This window comes from Saccopteryx bilineata, chromosome 4, assembly GCF_036850765.1.
Source record: "Saccopteryx bilineata isolate mSacBil1 chromosome 4, mSacBil1_pri_phased_curated, whole genome shotgun sequence".
NCBI classification, from domain to species: Eukaryota; Metazoa; Chordata; class Mammalia; order Chiroptera; family Emballonuridae; genus Saccopteryx; species Saccopteryx bilineata.
This window is the reverse complement of record NC_089493.1, coordinates 299774239-299796649: the sequence shown is the minus strand read 5'-3', so window position 1 is coordinate 299796649 and position 22411 is coordinate 299774239. Positions and strand designations below refer to the sequence as shown.

The window sequence follows — 22411 nt, the reverse complement described above, 5'->3', positions numbered from 1 at the left end:
TCACACACACACACGGACACACACACATCACACACACACGGACACACACACACACGGACACACACACGGACACACACACACACGGACACACACACACGGACACACACACACGGACACACACACGGACACACACACACGGACACACATCACACACACACACACGGACACACACACACGGACACACACGCATCACACACACACACGGACACACATCACACACACACACGGACACACACACACACGGACACACACACATCACACACACACACGGACACACACACACACGGACACACATCACACACACACACGGACACACACACATCACACACACACGGACACACACACACACGGACACACACACGGACACACAGACACACGGACACACACACACGGACACACACACACGGACACACACACGGACACACACACACGGACACACATCACACACACACACACGGACACACACACACGAACACACACACGGACACAAGGACACACACACGGACACACACACACGGACACACATCACACACATCACACACACACACGGACACACACATACACGGACACACATCACACACACACGCACACAGACACACACACACGGACACACATCATACACACACACGGACACACACACACACGGACACACATCACACACACACACGGACACACACACACACGGACACACACACATCACACACACACAAGGACACACATCACACACACACACGGACACACACACACACGGACACACACACATCACACACACACAAGGACACACATCACACACACACACGGACACACACACACACGGACACACACACATCACACACACACAAGGACACACATCACACACACACACGGACACACACACACACGGACACACACACATCACACACACACAAGGACACACATCACACACACACACGGACACACACACACACGGACACACACACATCACACACACACACGGACACACATCACACACACACACGGACACACACACACACGGACACACACACATCACACACACACAAGGATACACATCACACACACACGGACACACACACACACACGGACACACATCACACACACACACGGACACACACACACACGGACACACACACACGGACACACACACATCACACACACACAAGGACACACATCACACACACACACGGACACACACACATCACACACACACACGGACACACATCACACACACACGGACACACACACACACGGACACACACACATCACACACACACACGGACACACACACACACGGACACACACACACACGGACACACATCACACACACACACGGACACACACATCACACACACACGGACACACACACACACGGACACACACACGGACACACAGACACACGGACACACACACACGGACACACACACACGGACACACACACGGACACACACACACGGACACACATCACACACACACACGGACACACACACACGGACACACACACATCACACACACACACGGACACACATCACACACACACACGGACACACACACACACGGACACACACACATCACACACACACACGGACACACACACACACGGACACACACACACACACGGACACACATCACACACACACACGGACACACACATCACACACACACGGACACACACACACACGGACACACACACGGACACACAGACACACGGACACACACACACGGACACACACACACGGACACACACACGGACACACACACACGGACACACACACACACGGACACACACACGGACACACAGACACACGGACACACACACACGGACACACACACACGGACACACACACGGACACACACACACGGACACACATCACACACACACACACGGACACACACACACGGACACACACACATCACACACACACACGGACACACATCACACACACACACGGACACACACACACACGGACACACACACATCACACACACACACGGACACACACACACACGGACACACATCACACACACACACACACACGGACACACACACACGGACACACACACATCACACACACACACGGACACACATCACACACACACACACGGACACACACACATCACACACACACACGGACACACACACACACGGACACACACACACACGGACACACATCACACACACACACGGACACACACACATCACACACACACGGACACACACACACACGGACACACACACGGACACACAGACACACGGACACACACACACGGACACACACACACGGACACACACACGGACACACACACACGGACACACATCACACACACACACACGGACACACACACACGGACACACACACATCACACACACACACGGACACACATCACACACACACACGGACACACACACACACGGACACACACACATCACACACACACACGGACACACACACACACGGACACACACACACACACGGACACACATCACACACACACACGGACACACACATCACACACACACGGACACACACACACACGGACACACACACGGACACACAGACACACGGACACACACACACGGACACACACACACGGACACACACACGGACACACACACACGGACACACATCACACACACACACACGGACACACACACACGGACACACACACATCACACACACACACGGACACACATCACACACACACACGGACACACACACACACGGACACACACACATCACACACACACACGGACACACACACACACGGACACACATCACACACACACACACACACGGACACACACACACGGACACACACACATCACACACACACACGGACACACATCACACACACACACACGGACACACACACATCACACACACACACGGACACACACACACACGGACACACACACACACGGACACACATCACACACACACACGGACACACACACATCACACACACACGGACACACACACACACGGACACACACACGGACACACACACACACGGACACACACACACGGACACACACACACGGACACACACACGGACACACACACACGGACACACATCACACACACACACACGGACACACACACACGGACACACACACATCACACACACACACGGACACACATCACACACACACACGGACACACACACACACGGACACACACACATCACACACACACACGGACACACACACACACGGACACACATCACACACACACACGGACACACACACATCACACACACACGGACACACACACACACGGACACACACACGGACACACAGACACACGGACACACACACACGGACACACACACACGGACACACACACGGACACACACACACGGACACACATCACACACACACACACGGACACACACACACGAACACACACACGGACACAAGGACACACACACGGACACACACACACGGACACACATCACACACATCACACACACACACGGACACACACATACACGGACACACATCACACACACACGCACACAGACACACACACACGGACACACATCATACACACACACGGACACACACACACACGGACACACATCACACACACACACGGACACACACACACACGGACACACACACATCACACACACACACGGACACACACACACACGGACACACACACACACACGGACACACATCACACACACACACGGACACACACACATCACACACACACGGACACACACACACACGGACACACACACGGACACACAGACACACGGACACACACACACGGACACACACACACGGACACACACACGGACACACACACACGGACACACATCACACACACACACACGGACACACACACGGACACACACACATCACACACACACACGGACACACATCACACACACACGGACACACACACACACGGACACACACACATCACACACACACACGGACACACACACACACGGACACACATCACACACACACACACGGACACACACACACGGACACACACACATCACACACACACACGGACACACATCACACACACACACACACGGACACACACACATCACACACACACACGGACACACACACACACGGACACACACACACACGGACACACATCACACACACACACGGACACACACACATCACACACACACGGACACACACACACACGGACACACACACGGACACACAGACACACGGACACACACACACGGACACACACACACGGACACACACACGGACACACACACACGGACACACATCACACACACACACACGGACACACACACACGGACACACACACATCACACACACACACGGACACACATCACACACACACACGGACACACACACACACGGACACACACACATCACACACACACACGGACACACACACACGGACACACACACACACACGGACACACATCACACACACACACGGACACACACACATCACACACACACGGACACACACACACGGACACACACACGGACACACAGACACACGGACACACACACACGGACACACACACACGGACACACACACGGACACACACACACGGACACACATCACACACACACACACGGACACACACACACGAACACACACACGGACACAAGGACACACACACGGACACACACACACGGACACACATCACACACATCACACACACACACGGACACACACATACACGGACACACATCACACACACACGCACACAGACACACACACACGGACACACATCATACACACACACGGACACACACACACACGGACACACATCACACACACACACGGACACACATCACACACAGACACACATCACACACAGACACACATCACATATACACATACATCCACATCACACACACACGCACACGGACACACACACACGGACACACATCACACACACACGGACACACATCACACACAGACACACACACACGGACACAGCACACACAGAAACACACACGGACACACATACACACACGAACACACGTCACACACACATCACACACACACACGGACACACACACGGACACACACACACGGACACACATCACACACATCACACACACACACAAACACACATCACACACACACGGACACACACACACACGGACACACACACACGGACACACACACACACGGACACACACACACGGACACACACACACGGACACACATCACACACGGACACACACACGGACACGGACACACACACACACACGGACACACAGACACACGGACACACACACACGGACACACACACACGGACACACACACGGACACACACACAGGGACACACATCACACACACACACACGGACACACGGACACACACACGGACACACATACACATACACGGACACACATCACACACACACGCACACGGACACACACACGGACACACATCACACACACACACGGACACACACACACACACGGACACACACACACGGACACACACACACACGGACACACACACACGGACACACACACACACACGGACACACACACACACGGACACACACACACGGACACACAGACACACGGACACACACGGACACACACACACGGACACACATCACACACACACACGGACACACACACACGGACACACATCACACACACACACACGGACACACACACACGGACACACACACACGGACACACGGACACACATACACATACACGGACACACATCACACGCACACGGACACACACACACGGACACACATCACACACACACACGGACACACATCACACACAGACACACACACACGGACACACACACACGGACACACATCACACACACACACGGACACACTTCACACACAGACACACATCACATATACACACACACGGACACACATCACACACACACGGACACACATCACACACACACATCACACACAGACACACATCACACACAGACACACATCACATATACACATACATCCACATCACATATACACACACATGGACACACATCACACACACACACACGGACACACATCACACACAGACACACACACGGACACACATCACACACACACACGGACACACATCACACACACACTCATGGACACACACGGACACACACACACGGACACACATCACACACGGACACACATCACACACACATCACACACACACGGACACACACACGGACACACATCACACGCACATCACATACACACAAACATACATCACATATACACATGCACACACGTCACATATACACACACATCACATACACACATGCACACACATCACATACACACACATCACATACACACTAAACACACTACACATACAACACATACACACATACACACATCACATACACACATCACATATACACGCACATGCACACACATATCACATACACACATGCACATCACATACACACATGCACACACATCACATATACACACATGCACACACATCACATATACACACATGCACACATCACATACACACATCACATATACACACATGCACACACATCACATATACACACATCACATACACACTAAACACACTACACATATACACACCCATCACATACACACTAAACACACATCACATATACACATACATCACATACACACATGCACACACATCACATATATACACACACATGCACACACATCACATATATACACACACATGCACACACATCACATACACACTAAACACACATCACATATACACACATGCACACACATCACATATACACACATCACATACACACATCACATATACACGCACATGCACACACATATCACATACACACATGCACATCACATACACACTAAACACACATCACATATACACACATCACATACACACTAAACACACATCACATATACACACATCACATACACACTAAACACACATCACATATACACATACATCACATACACACATGCACACACATCACATACACATACATGCACACATGTCACATAAACACACATCACATACACACTAAACACACATCACATATACACATACATCACATACACACATCACATATATGCACACATCACATACACACATCACATACACACGCACAGGCATCACATATACACACATGCACACACATCACATACACACATGCACACACATCACATACACATGCACAGACATCACATATACACACATGCACACACTTCACCTACACACATGCACAGACATCACATATACACACATGCACACACATCACATACACACATCAGATATATACTCACAGACATCACATATAAACACATGCACACACATCACATACACACATGCACACACATCACATACACATACATGCACACACATCACATATACACACATGCACACACATCACATATACACATACATCACATACACACATGCAAACACATCACATACACACACACATATCACATACACACACGCACACAAACACACACAGGCACACATAAAAGGTGAGGTTTCCGTTTAGCCTCGTAATCTCTCAGCCAGACGCCCGCGGAGCCCGGAATGTGCTGGCTGGCGTGTGAGACAGACACAGAGGCAGACACAGAGGCGGACGGCATCCAGACCGCGTGTAACGACATCGCTCTGCCCCACAGTTCGCGGTGTCCGGCTCAGGAAGCAGCCCAGCCCCGCGGGGGAGGGGGAGGGGGAAAGCCACAGACAGGAAGCCCCACCACGGCCTCTGGTGACTCTCTGGATTCACATCGAATTCCTCGGTGACAACACAGAAAGCTCAACACACACTTTTTATCAAAGGGCTGGTGTTGATGAACAATGGAAAACTTCCTTCATCTCTGTCCCCACTTCCAACATGGCACCAAACGGGAGTAAAAAAATGTCCCATGCACCCCCCCGACCAGTCACATGAGGTCCCCACCTCTACTGCGCTGCCCACGTCTCCACCACCACGCCAGATTCACCGCCTCCACCAGGGGCCCAGCCGGGACCCTCCTTTGCCCACGGCAGGGGGCAGAGCATCCTCTCAAATGATGTCCCGTTGGCATGAAGATCATTTCGAGCTGGAAAGCCATGGACATGGGTGGAAAGAAACCTTCCCCGGGGGGGGGGGGCTTGGTTTATGTCACTAGAAGTAGAAACCTTTGGGCGAGGTGAGCCGCCATGAATCCCGGGGTCTGGGGGAGGGGGATTTATGACTCTAACGTCCATGGGAGCTCAGTAACAAGAGGGACCTCCACAGGTGACCCCTATCAAGTCACTGTTTCTCCTTCCTATTGTTTTTCTGACACGGTTACCTTGGAAACCAAATACACCTTTCCTTGGTCTTGGGACATTGTCACAATTTTAAAAATTGCGTTCATTAATCGATTTTAGAGACAGAGAAAGAGAGAGAGACAGAGAGGGAGACAGAGAGACAGAGAGAGAGAGAGAGAGAGGGAGACAGAGAAAGAGAGAGACAGAGAGAAAGAGAGAAAGAGAGGGAGACAGAGAGGTAGAGAGAGAGAGAGAGAGAGGGAGACAGAGAGACAGAGACAGAGAGAGAGAGAGAGAGAGGGAGACAGAGAGAGAGAGAGAAAGAGAGAAACAATGATTGCTTGTTCCACTGACTCACACATTCATTGGTTTCTTCTTCTATGTGCCCTGACTGGAGATTGAACCTGCAACCTTATTCTTTCCAGGAGGAAACTGTAACCAACTGAGCTCCCCAGCCGGGATCGACATTGCCACAATGTATCCTCTGCTTCTTAAAAAGAGTATCTAAACTCCCAACCTAGCCGCTGCTTCTCTTCTTCCTATGAAGCCCAGCAACACCGCCTGAAAGAACACTTTTCTTTGCCGGCCTCTGCTGGCTCCTGTGTGGGTGAGTGTTGGGCAGATAAAATATTATTATGCTCACTTTGTTAAAGTTGGCGCTGCCCACGCGGAAGCCGGTCGCCCGGGTGATATTAATGTGTGTTGGGGGCGGGCTGTGGGCAGGCAGGATCCTTGTAGCCTGGGGCTTGGTTTTAGGACTAAGCCTTTTGCACCCTTTTTGATGTGGGGTGGTGCAATCCCATCATGCCTCAGATAAGTGACTTTGTATCAGAGACTTCCTTATTTTGTATATTGTATATTGGATTAAAGGTTTTGATTTCTATACTATAAAGTGGGGCAGCTCGCTCTCTCAGTTCTGGAGATTATTAGCATTAGAGAGGAGAGCAGAAAAAGGCCACGTAGAGGAGGCCAGGAGAAGCAGCCAAGATGGTGGAGTGCTGAGTGAGATGCCAATTTGTGCAGAGAGAAGGAAGGAGATGGGGAACAGAGGTGAATAAGGCTGGTGAGGTAGAAACCTTTGATTCTAGGAAACTCGGACAAGTCAGTAGCTTTGTGAGCACTGAATGTGAGTGGGTTTTGGAGCCCAGTGTGTGTTTTTACTTGCCCGCCGGGTGCAAGCTAGGATTAAAGAGGATGGCCCACCAGTTTTTCACTTCGTTATTTCATTACTGACTGTCCGAATCCAATGTGAACCTGCATGGGGCAGGTGGCTGTGATGGTGGCCGTGGATACTGGCTGTACAGTGACCTTTGTCTGTCTCCACAAGTTTCATCATACTCACTTGGAATTAAGTCTGTGTACTTTCTTTTGCACGTTTGCTCGGGAGGGGGATATTTCTTGGTGGCAAGGAGATTTTTTTTCATTATATATTTTTTTACAGAAGACAATGAGAGATTCCCACACGCTGGAGTGTTGTCCTTTAAATCTTAGAAATAGGCCAAAACATATATAGCTCCAGGAATCAGAGTGGGAGATTTTTGTTTTTTTTTCTTTTGGTAGAGATAGAAACAGAACACAGTCTATTGGGTTTCTGGGGAAAGTTCTGATTGTGGGGAAAGATTTGCTCCAGAATGAAAATGGAAAAGAAAAGGAAAGGAAAGGAAAGGAAAGGAAAGGAAAGGAAAGAAAAGAAAAAGCAAACTGAACATTCGCTTGAAAATCGTAAAACGAAAGAAAACAAAAGTTTTTTTTTTTTTTTTGTATTTTTCTGAAGCTCGAAACAGGGAGAGACAGTCAGACAGACTCCCGCATGCGCCCCACCGGGATCCACCCAGCACGCCCACCAGGGGGCGACGCTCTGCCCCTCCCGGCTGTCACTCTGCCACGACCAGAGCCACTCTAGCGCCTGGGGCAGAGGCTAAGGAGCCATCCCCAGCGCCCGGGCCATCTTTGCTCCAATGGAGCCTTGGCTGCGAGAGGGGAAGAGAGAGACAGAGAGGAAGGAGGGGGGGGAGGGGTGGAGAAGCAGATGGGCGCTTCTCCTGTGTGCCCTGGCCGGGAATTGAACCCGGGTCCCCTGCATGCCAGGCCGACGCTCTACCGCTGAGCCAACCGGCCAGGGCCGAAAACAGGAAAACGGAGAGGCAGCTGCTTCCTAGAGAAAGAAAACAACTTATCACAGGAGTCGGGAACCTTTTTGGCTGAGAGAGCCATGAACACCACATATTTTAAAACGTCATTCCGTGAGAGCCATACAATGACCCGTGAACGTGACGCATTATACAATAAAAATGTGGTGTTGTCCCGGAGGACAGCTGTGATTGGCTCCAGCCACCCGCAACCATGAACATGAGCGGTAGGAGATGAATGGATTGTAATACAGGAGAATGTTTTATATTTTTAACCTTATTATTTTTTTATTAAAGATTTGTCTGCGAGCCAGAGGCAGCCATCAAAAGAGCCACATCTGGCTCATGAGCCATAGGTTCTGACCCCTGATTTATCAGATGACAGAGAATTCCTGAAACCAGCCTGATTTACATAATAATCAGGCTCAGCAGCGATGGCAAGGGCTGCGGAGTTTTAGGGGGAAAACAGTGCGGGCTGATCTCCTTAAAAAAATGAGGGCCCCGGGCCCTGGCCGGTTGGCTCAGTGGTAGAGCATTGGCCTGTCGTGCAGGAGTCCCGGGTTTGATTCCTGGCCAGGGCACACAGGAGAAGCGCCCATCTGCTTCTCCACCCCTCCCCTCTCCTTCCTCTCTGTTTCTCTCTTCCCCTCCCGCAGTCAAGGCTCCATTGGAGCAAAGTTGGCCCGGGCACTGAGAATGGCTCCCTGGTCTCTGCCTCAGGCGCTAGAATGGCTCTGGTCTCAACAGAGCAACGCCCCTGGTGGGCAGAGCATCACCCCCTGGTGGGCGTGCGGGGTGGATCCCGGTCGGGCGCATGCGGGAGTCTGTCTGACTGCCTCCCCGTTTCCAGCTTCAGAAAAGTACAAAGGAAAAAAAAAATGAGTTGTTGTATGCTCATTGTCATTCGTTTCTAGGAATTTTTTAAAATTTCTTCTTTGATCTCATTATAACATGGATGGACCTTGATAACATTATACGGAGTGAAATAAGTAAATCAGAAAAAACTAAGAACTATATGAATCCATACATAGATGGGACATAAAAATGAGACTCGGAGACATGAACAAGAATGTGGTGGCAATGGGGGTGGGGGGGTGGGGGAGCAGGGATGGGGGGAGGAAGGAGAGAGGGGATTGGGGGAGGGGAGGGGCACAAAGAAAACCAGATAGAAGGTGACAGAAGACAATTTGACTTTGGGGGAGGGTTTTACAGCACAATCAAATATCAAAATAATCTGGAGATGTTTTCTCTCAACATATGTACCCTGATTGATCAATGTCACTGCATTAAATTGAATAAAAAAATGAGTACCCCAGGGCCAGCTTTGCATCCCAGGAATGTGTTCTGGCCTGGCCACCACCTCCCCCCGCCCCAATCCCCTTTGCAAACTGAGCACGGAGCCTGGGCCCGGCCTCCCTCCCCTGGTCTGCTCTGCGCAAGTGCACTGCTGATTTAAGATGTCATTTCCTCCCTGTCCGGAAGAGGGGCCAGTTTCACGTTTTTCTTTGGGAGGAGGACAAGTAAAGTGTGGGCGCTGGGCGTAGCCTCCTGACCTCGTCAAACACCTACGTGGTGTGATATCGGGTCGTACACTTGAAGGCAATAAGTTAAAAAAGAAAGATGAGATTCTTTGTCTCACCGCGTCCTTAGCAGAAAACATCACACCCTTATTTTATCATAAAGCTGTTTGTTGTGTTGGCAGGAGATTTTATGTATAGATACATACAGATATCTGTATCTATCTATCACCTATATATCTATCTCTCATCTATCTATCAATCTATCATCTACCTATCTATCTATTAATCTATCATGTAGCTATCAGTCATGTATCTATTTATTAATCTATTTATCTATCAATCTATCATTTATCTATTAATCTATCTATCTACCTATCTATCTACTATCTATTATCTGTACATCTATTTATCAACTTATTTATCTACTTATCTATCAATCAATCTATCTATCTATCTATCATCTATCTTTCTATTAATCTATTTATCTATCTATCTATCATCTATCTATCTATCGATCACCTATCTATCTATCAGTCTATCATCTACCTATCTATCTATTAATCTATCAATCTATCATGTAGCTATTAGTCATGTATCTATCACCTATCTATTAATCTATTTATCTATCTATAACATATCTATCAGTCATGTATCTATCATCTATCTATTAATCTATTTATCTATCTATAATGTATCTGTCAGTCATGTATCTATTATCTATCTATTAATCTATTTATCAATCTATCATCTATCATGTATCTATCATCTATCTTTCTATTAATCTATCCATCTATCATCTATATATTATCTATCATCTATCTATCTATCTATCTATCATGTATCTATCATCTATCTATTAATCTATTTATCTATCTATCATGTATCTATCAGTCATGTATCTATCATCTATCTGTTAATCTATTTATCTATCAATCTATCATCTATTTATCTATCTACTATCTATTATCTATCTATCTATCTATCTTCTATCTACTTATATCTGCATTTATATTTTGTTTTGTGCTTTTAGCCTTTTACAAAATTGTTTACTATTTTTTTCATCGTGATTAAATACACAAAGCGTGTGACGTTCATCCTTTTAACCTCTTTAAAAACCGTGCAACTCAATGATTGCGCAGGTCAGCACGCATTCAAAATGTCCCGTGGCCATTACCTCTGCATCCACACCTTTTTATCTGCCCCCAGCCCAAGAAGCCTCACGCAACATGTCCCACTGTGGATGGAAGTCTCCCAGAACAAAGACAGGGGCCACCCGGGTAGGGGAGGGGCTGGGGGGTGTGGAGGCCAGCATCTGGCGTGTGGGGTCCAGTGGGAACCCAGTGACTAAAGTAATCCCACGTGTTCACATTGCTTCAAAACTGAGAGAAATCTCTGTGCCATTCGTGCCATTCATGTGCGTTGTGTGTGTGTCCGACCCACGGAGGGAAACACCCCACGAGGAAACACACGTGACACTGAGTAACTAAGGGACGTGGTCTCAGGATGTCCAGTAGATACCAAAATCCAAAGAGCCTCATGTCCCTTAAATAAAATGACATAGAGACCCTGGTCGGGTAGCTCAGTGGGTGAGAAGGTTGTCCCGATGCACCAAGGTTGCGGGTTCGATCCCCGGTCAGGACACATACCAATGAACGCATGACTAAGCCGGACAACATATCGATCTCTTTTTCTGTAAAATCAACAATTAAAAAACACCCTAGCCTGACCAGGCGGTGGTGCAGTGGACAGAACGTCGGACTGGGATGCGGAGGACCCAGGTTCGAGACCCCGAGGTCGCCGGCTTGAGTGCGGGCTCATCTGGTTTGAGAAAGCTCACCAGCTTGGACCCAAGGTCGCTGGCTTGAGCAAGGGGTCACTCACTCTGCTGTAGCCCCACAGTCAAGGCACATATGAGAAAGCAATCAATGAACAACTAAGGAGCCGCAACGACGAATTAATGCTTCTCATCTCTCTCCCTTCCTGTCTGTCTTCTGTCCCTATCAGTCCTTCTCTCTGTCTCTATCACAAAAGCAACAACAACAAAAAAGTCAAACCCAATGTGTCCTACTCGCGAGCTGAACTTGTATTTGAACCGTTCTTCAAATATAAGACTGTCCAGAGATTGTCTTTGGAAGGAGACATGCTACACAGAAATGGATCAACAGTTAAGACATCAGTGAGGCCAATGAAGATTTAAAAAACAAAACAAAACAAAACAGTCATCTCAACAGGTGAAAAAAAAAAAAAATACCGTGTTCAGGAACGAACACATTTTGTGCCCGAGAAAGACAGACCAAACAGCACTTCAGTGAACTTGAACGCGAGAATTTTGCCTGCCCTCCTCTCCCCAAATACGTCACATTTATCTGAGTCTCGGGCTGGACGCAGAGATTCTAAGACGCGTGGCTTTGGTACACCCACAGCCACACAGAGAGAAGATGGGGAGGGAAAAAAAAAATGCTGAGCTCAACAGAAACAAGAAGCTAAAAAAAATACCTAAAAACCGTGAACACTGACAGGAAGCCGTACCCGTGAAATAAGGTAGGTGGAGTCACGTGTTCTTGTGAAAACGACGCGGTGCTATCTATAAAACCTCCCAGGGGGTTCCGGATCTGACTCGTGTCCAACCAGGAGGCCAAAGGTATCGCCCTGGCTGGGTGGCTCAGTGGATAAAAGCATTGTCCCCGCACCCCGAGGCCGTGGGCTCAACCCCCGATCGGGGCTCGTGGGAGAAGTAAGCTGTGAACGTAGGACTAAACGGAACAGCCAAGTGGAACAGTGAGTTGATGCTTCTCTCTCTCTCTCTCTCTCTCCCTCTCTCTCTCCTTAACTTTCTCTCTCTTTCCCTGTCTCTCTCTCTCCCTGCCTCTCTCTGTCTCTCTCTCTTTCCCTGTCTCTCTCTCTCCCTGCCTTTCTCTCTCTCTCCCTCTCTCTCTTTTTCCTTGACTCTCTCTCTCCCTGACTCTCTCTCTCCCTCTCTCTCCTTCTCTCTCTCTCTCCCTGACTCTCTCTCTCTTTCCCTCTTTCTCTCTCTCTCCCTGACTCTCTGTCTCTCTCCCTCTCTCTCTCTCTCCCTCACTCTCTCTCTCCCTGCCTCCCTCTCTCTCTCCCTCACTCTCTCTCTTTCCCTCTTTCTCTCTCTCTCTTTCCCTGACTCTCTGACTCTCTCTCTCCCTCTCTCTCCTTCTCTCTCTCTCCCTGACTCTCTCTCCCTGTCTCTCTCTCTCTCATTCTCCTTGACTCTCTCTCTCCCTCTCTCTCCCTGACTCTCTCTGTCTCTCTCTCCCTGCCTCCCTCTCTCTCTCCCTGACTTTCTCTCTCTCCCTTCTCTCTCTGTCTCCCTCTCTCTCTCATTGACTCTCTCTCTCTGACTCTCTCTCTCCCTGCCTCCCTCTCTCTCTCTCTCCCTGACTCTCTCTCTCTTTCCCTCTTTCTCTCTCCCTCCCTGACTCTCTGTCTCTCTCCCTCTCTCTCTCCCTGACTCTCTCTCACTCTCCCTGACTCTCTCTCTCTTTCCCTCTTTCTCTCTCTCTCTTTCCCTCTTTCTCTATCTCTCCCTGACTCTCTGACTCTCTCTTGCTCTCTCTCTCCCCCTGACTCTCTCTCTCTTTCCCTCTTTCTCTCTCTCCCTGACTCTCTGTCTCTCCCCCTCTCTCTCCCTGCCTCCCTCTCTCTCTCTCCCTGACTCTCCCTCTCTTTCCCTCTTTCTCTCTCTCTCTCTCCCCCTGACTCTCTCTCTCTGACTTTCTCTCTCTTTTCCTCTTTCTCTCTCTCTCTCTTTCCCTCTTTCTCTCTCTCCCTGCCTCCCCCCCTCTCTCTCTCCCTGACTCTCTCTCTTTCCCTCTCTCTCTCTCTCTCATTCTCCCTGACTCTCTTTCTCCCTCTCTCTCCCTGACTCTCTCTGTCTCTCTCTCTCCCTGCCTCCCTCTCTCTCTCTCTCCCTGACTTTCTCTCTCTCTCCCTTCTCTCTGTCTCCCTCTCTCTCTCTCCCTGACTCTCTCTCTCTCTCTCTCTCTCTCTCTCTCCTGTGAGTCTCTCTCTGGTCAGGTTAATTTGCAGACCCCTGCCACAGAACGCCAGGAGATACAGGGAATGATTTCTCCTCTCCAGCGAGCACAACGGGCGTTGGGAACGGTGCCTCAGGGAAGAGACGTCAAGAGGCGTTTTCCCGAGAAATTCAAGGATTCACAAGGGACGCAGAGCCACCGGGCCTGACCCTCGCACCCCGACACTCACCCGGGGGCTCTGCCTGGTGGTGGAGTTGGGCGGCGTGTCCAGCTGGCACCTGTGCTCAGTCACGTTTCTCTGGTAATTCCAACTGAACATCTTTTTCCTCGGGTGGACCGTCATGTTTGTCACGGGAGAGGCGTTTTCCGGGGTTGTAACTTGAAAAGCAAAAGCGGAACGCTTAGTGGGAGCAAGAACACCACGTCCCTGTCCGCCGGCCGGCACGGTCACAGCGGGAGGGCAGGCGTGTTGGGCACACCACGGGGTTGGGGGGGTGCCCCCATTTCTGTGTGTTGCTCCTTTACGGAGGAGCCCACGTGTGCTTGAAGACAAAACGAACCGCGTTAGAAAAGTGAGGAGCCCCTTGGGCTTTAATTATAAGCACCTGCGAGGGTCCCCTCCACATGGTCCGTCACCCGGGAGACTCACAGGGGGACCGGCGGCGTGAGGCCCCACACCGCCTGGCGATAATGACGATCATTTTTGAGGAAAACTGAAAACTGATTGTTTGAGAGGAGGATGTGGAGTCCTTGGCACCCTGGGTGCGTTGCTGGTGAGAACACAGAGGCAGACATGGGGGTGTATTTCCCCCCCTTTGGAGGGGATGTGGGATGATTTTTATCCTGCCTACCAGTGGGGATGGATAGCTTCATCCACATCCTGACTTCCTTTTAACGTTTTTTTTTATTTTTTATTGAGATATAATGGAGATAGGAGGTTGTATATTAGGTTCAGGTGCCCTACATAATGAGATGATATGTGTATATAACTATATATCTATACTTATATCTATACCTATCTATCTATCTATCTATCTATACCTATATCTATATATCTATACTCTATCTATATCTATATCTAATCTAGCTATATGTATATATATCTATATATCTATATCTATATGTATATCTATCTATTGATATATATCTATATATCTAGACCTATATCTATATCTATCTATATCTAATCTATCTATATGTACATATATCTATAAACTATATATCTATATCTATACCTATATCTATATATGTATAGTCTATACCTATATCCATATAGCTATACTTTATATCTATATCTATATCTAATCTATCTATATGTATATATATCTATATATCTATATCTATACCTATACTCTATATCAGGGGTCCCCAAACTTTTTACACAGGGGGTCAGTTCACTGCCCCTCAGACTGTTGGAGGGCCAGATTATAAAAAAAACTATAAACAAATCTCTATGCACACTTCACATATCTTATTTTAAACTAAAAAAAAAAAACACAAAATGGGAACAAATACAATATTTAAAATAAAGAACAAGTAAATTTAAATCAACAAACGGACCAGTATTTCAATGGGAACTATGCTCCTCTCACTGACCACCAATGAAAGAGGTGCCCCTTCCGGAAGTGTGGCGGGGGCCGGATAAATGGCCTCAGGGGGCCGCATGTGGCCTGCGGGCCATAGTTTGGGGACCCCTGCTCTATATCTAGATCTATATCTAATCTATATCTAATCTACCTATATGTATATCTATATATCTATATCCATATCATCTATATCTATATCTAGATAGATAGACAGACCTCTTCTAGGACCACTTGTGTGGTCGAATGGCCACTACAGTGAGGCTGGTGACATCCTTCCTTTTACAGAGCCGCAGAATTTTTTTTCTTGCGATGAGAACCTTTAGGATCTATGTTCCCAGCCACTTCCACGTGTGCGAGGCGGCCAGGTACATATGTAACAGAATGCAGTGTTCGCAGTCCCCGCAACACGGCGTGTCACGGCCCCTGGACCGAGGATACACGGGGAGTGTGTACCTGTCTTCACCCCCAACCCCGTTTCCTGTCACGGGACAGGGTCCCCGTCCAGGCATTCAGGACGGGGTCTGGGGGGGGAGGGGACATCGTCCACTCTGAGCTGGGGTGCGGCGTGGAGGAGGACACGGGGCGGCGTGGACTGCGACAGCCTTTCTGTGGTCGAACAGTGGTGAGAACCTCTGGGCGGGGACACAGGGGGCACCCTGGAATCTCGGGGTGGGGAGGGGACAGTCACTTTGTAGAGTGTATCCCTGTCTCATCACCCGGAGCAAAGACAAGAATAACCTGGCATGCCAACTGCCATGCAAAAATAAAATTAAAACCTAAATAAAGAAACTCAACAGCAAATAAAAAAACCCCTGAAAATAGAACTACCTTATGACCCAGCAATCCCTCTACTGGGAATATACCCCCAAAACTCAGAAACATTGATACGTAAAGACACATGCAGCCCCGTGTTCATTGCAGCATTGTTCACAGTGGCCAGGACATGGAAACAACCAAAAAAGCCCATCAATAGATGACTGGATAAAGAAGATGTGGCACATATACACTATGGAATACTACTCAGCTATAAGAAATGATGACATCGGAACATTTACAGCAAAATGGTGGGATCTTGATAACATTATACGGAGTGAAATAAGTAAATCAGAAAAAACCAGGAACTGCATTGTTCCATACGTAGGTGGGACATAAAAGTGAGACTAAGAGACATGGATAAGAGTGTGGTGGTTACGGAGGGGGGGGCACAAAGAAAACTAGATAGAAGGTGACGGAGGACAATCTCTCTTTGGGTGATGGGTATGCAACAGAATTGAATGACAAGATAACCTGGGACATGTTTTCTTTGAATATATGTATCTTGATTTATTGATGTCACCCCATTAAAAAAATAAAATTATATATATATAAAAAATGCTCAGAAAAGAAAAAAAGACATGAAATTCTCCTCGTGGAAAATTTGGGAAGAGACTCCCACTTCCCAGCCTTTTTCTCTCCTTTTTTTGCAAAGTTTCTCTCTCTCTGTCCTTTTCGAATGGACGTCCGTTTGTCCGAGGGCTCGGCCCACGCGTGGGCGGGGTTATCGGAGCGCCCGTGAGACGCAGCAGAGACGTGAACCCCTGTTTCCGCGGGGTCCTGGCTCCGAGGCGCAAACCCACCTTCCGTCGTGAGACCTTGGGTTTCTTCCGGAGGACAGACGCATGCGCCTCTGGAGTCTGATTGGCACAGGAAGGCCCACCAGGCCGGGGAACCTTGTTCCTTTCCAGTGTCAGGGACACGGCAGAGTCCCCCCGCCCACGCCACGGAGCCCACGGTCATACCTACCTGGCGGTGAGTCCGCGCAGCACGCCACCGGGCTCAGGAGCAGCAGGAGGCTGGCCAGACCCAGTACGCGCGCCATGCCCAGCTCCACAGAGGGACCTGCGCGTCCAAACAGGAGACACCCGGTCACAGGTCAGAGGGCGGAGCCCCCGCGCGTCTCAGCACACCCCACACGTGTCATTAAAGAACCCGTGGGCGGGTCCCCCCTCGGGGCTCCCAAGGTTACCAGCCACCTCTCCCTGGGTCGCCTGGTGAAATGAGGTCGCCTTATTTTTTTATTTTTTATTTTTTGTATTTTTCTGAAGCTGGAAACGGGGAGGCAGTCAGACAGACTCCCGCATGCGCCCGACCAGGATCCACCCGGCACGCCCACCAGGGGGCGACGCTCTGCCCCTCCGGGGCATCGCTCTGTTGTGACCAGAGCCACTCTAGCGCCTGGGGCAGCGGCCAAGGAGCCATCCCCAGCACCCGGGCCATCTTTGCTCCAATGGAGCCTTGGCTGTGGGAGGGGAAGAGAGAGACAGAGAGGAAGGAGGGGGTGGGGGTGGAGAAGCAAATGGGCGCTTCTCCTGTGTGCCCTGGCCGGGATTCGAACCCGGGTCCCCCGCACACCAGGCTGACGCTCTACTGCTGAGCCAACCAGCCAGGGCCGAAGTCGCCTTTAAATGCCACCTGAAAGTCCCTTCAAGGCATCGAGAAATGCAATGCACATCTACGGTGGGGACGTTCACCCAACTGCGACTGAAGGCGTGTGTTTTGGAGGCTCCTGTTCTGTGTGTCTGTCCCCTAACCCTCCATTGCTGGCCACCACTGGTCCCCCTTTGTCCCCACCCATCCACCCACCCACTAAGAACCCCCAAGACTGAACCGATCCTCTCATGCAAGGTGGCTGCGAGGGGTGGAAGGGGTGAGGCCACAGCGAATAGAAGAAGTGACGTGTGACGAGGATGCAGGCGCACAGCAGCCACTTTGTGGTGTGAGGCAACTTTGTTCCTTCCAACCGATTTTTTTTTTTTTGTTTGTTTGTTTTTTGTATTTTTCTGAAGCTGGAAACGGGGAGAGACAGTCAGATTCCCGCATGCGCCCGACCGGGATCCACCCGGCACTCTCTCCAGGGGGCAACGCTCTGCCCACCAGGGGGCGATGCTCTGCCCCTACGGGGCGTCGCTCTGTTGTGACCAGAGCCACTCTAGCGCCTGGGGCAGAGGCCAAGGAGCCATCCCCAGCGCCCGGGCCATCTTTGCTCCAATGGAGCCTCGGCTGCAGGAGGGGAAGAGAGAGACAGAGAGGAAGGAGAGGGGGAGGGGTGGAGAAGCAGATGGGCGCTTCTCCTGTGTGCCCTGGCCGGGAATCGAACCCAGGACTTCTGCACGCCAGGCCGACGCTCTACCACTGAGCCAACCGGCCAGGGCTCCAATTTTTTTTTTTTCTCGCAGCAACGGTATGGATGAGCAAGAGCTGGATGTGCAGAGATGGGCACTTTGTGGGCTGGACCAATGTCACCAGAGGCTGAAAATGAGATGAGATGCCACTGTGGAAAGAACCCGCAGCCACCAGGAAGCCACCAGCCAGTCAGGGTTCACAGACTCAGGACACTGAGCCTCTGTGTGTTCTTGTAGGGACACAGTTGCCAACCTCATGGGATGAGACAGTAATATGTCTCCTAACCTGGGATGGGGGGACAGGAACACCTGTCCTTTCTGCCCTGTGTCCCATCAATGAGTGAGCAGTCTTCCATGATCGGGGAGACCCAGGCAAGAGGCCGTGGAGAGGAAAGATATTTTCCCGGTCTATTCTCTCAGGTGTGCCTGGCACCTGCAAATTAAAGCTCAGAGACAAACAGACATACCGGCTTCCATTACCTCTGGCTCACTTGACTTCATGCAAATATATATATATATATATATATATATATATATATATATATATATATGGTCTACCGGAAAGTTCTGTCCGTTTTTTTTTTTTTTTTCTGAAGCTGGAGACAGGGAGAGACAGTCAGACAGACTCCCGCATGCGCCCGACCGGGATCCACCCGGCATGCCCACCAGGGGCGATGCTCTGCCCACCAGGGGGTGATGCTCTGCCCACCAGGGGCGATGCTCTGCCCACCAGGGGGTGATGCTCTGCCCACCAGGGGCGATGCTCTGCCCACCAGGGGGCGATGCTCTGCCCATCCTGGGCGTCGCCATGTTGCGACCAGAGCCACTCTAGCGCCTGAGGCAGAGGCCACAGAGCCATCCCCAGCGCCCGGGCCATCTTTGCTCCAATGGAGCCTTGGCTGCGGGAGGGGAAGAGAGAGACAGAGAGGAAAGCGCGGCGGAGGGGTGGAGAAGCAAATGGGCGCTTCTTCTGTGTGCCCTGGCCGGGAATCGAACCCGGGTCCTCCGCACGCTAGGCCGACGCTCTACCGCTGAGCCAACCGGCCAGGGCTATGTCCGCTTCTATCACAACAAGTGTCGACACGTAAGCACATGTTTATTTGGCGCATGTGTGCCTCTCTATTTGTATCACTTAATGTATACATACTGACGTAGCAAATGAGCTAAAACAAAGTTGCTTCACGTTCGTCTTACGTGTGAAGCGATACAGTGTACCCACGGCTACGGATCAAGTTCATTGACGCCACTGAATTGTATGCGAATTTCAACAAGGAAGAAATGCTCCAGAAGCATGTAGAAATTTCTTGAAAGTGTTTGGTGAAGGTACAGTTTCTGATAGGACATGCAGAAAAGATGGTTCGAAAAATTCGAAACAGGTGATTTGGAAACGTTTATTTTATTTATTTATTTATTTTTTTAAATATTTTATTTATTGATTTTTTTTTTAGAGAGAGAGGAGTGAGAGAGAGAGACAGAGAGAGAGAGAGAAGGGGGAGGAGCAGGAAGCATCAACTCCCATATGTGCCTTGACCAGGCAAGCCCAAGGTTTCGAACCGGCGACCTCAGTGTTCCGGGTCGACGCTTTATCCCACTGCGCCACCACAGGTCAGGCCCGAAACAGGTGATTTGGACCTTTCTGATAAGCCACATTCTGGGGCGACCATCTTTGATCGATGATGACGATGTTGTTAAGACCGTGTTGGAGCAAGATCCCTTTCTGACAACATCGGAGATGGCAGAAAGGCTGAATTCAGCTCAGCAAACCATTTCGAAAC

General features: G+C 49.8%; 1 protein-coding gene across 2 annotated transcripts in view; it reads right to left on the bottom strand.

Moving 5' to 3' along the window:
* Nucleotides 1-22411, bottom strand: part of LOC136333232 (granulocyte-macrophage colony-stimulating factor receptor subunit alpha-like) — a 46793-nt gene that overhangs the window by 19915 nt on the left and 4467 nt on the right. For both annotated transcript variants that reach the window (XM_066272087.1, XM_066272088.1), the window contains exons 2-3: nt 19258-19353; nt 16119-16267 (exon numbers count right to left, since the gene is read on the bottom strand). In XM_066272087.1, coding sequence (XP_066128184.1) covers nt 16119-16267; nt 19258-19333 — 225 coding nt within the window. In that variant the 5' untranslated portion in view covers nt 19334-19353. The remainder of the gene's footprint in view (nt 1-16118; nt 16268-19257; nt 19354-22411) is intronic.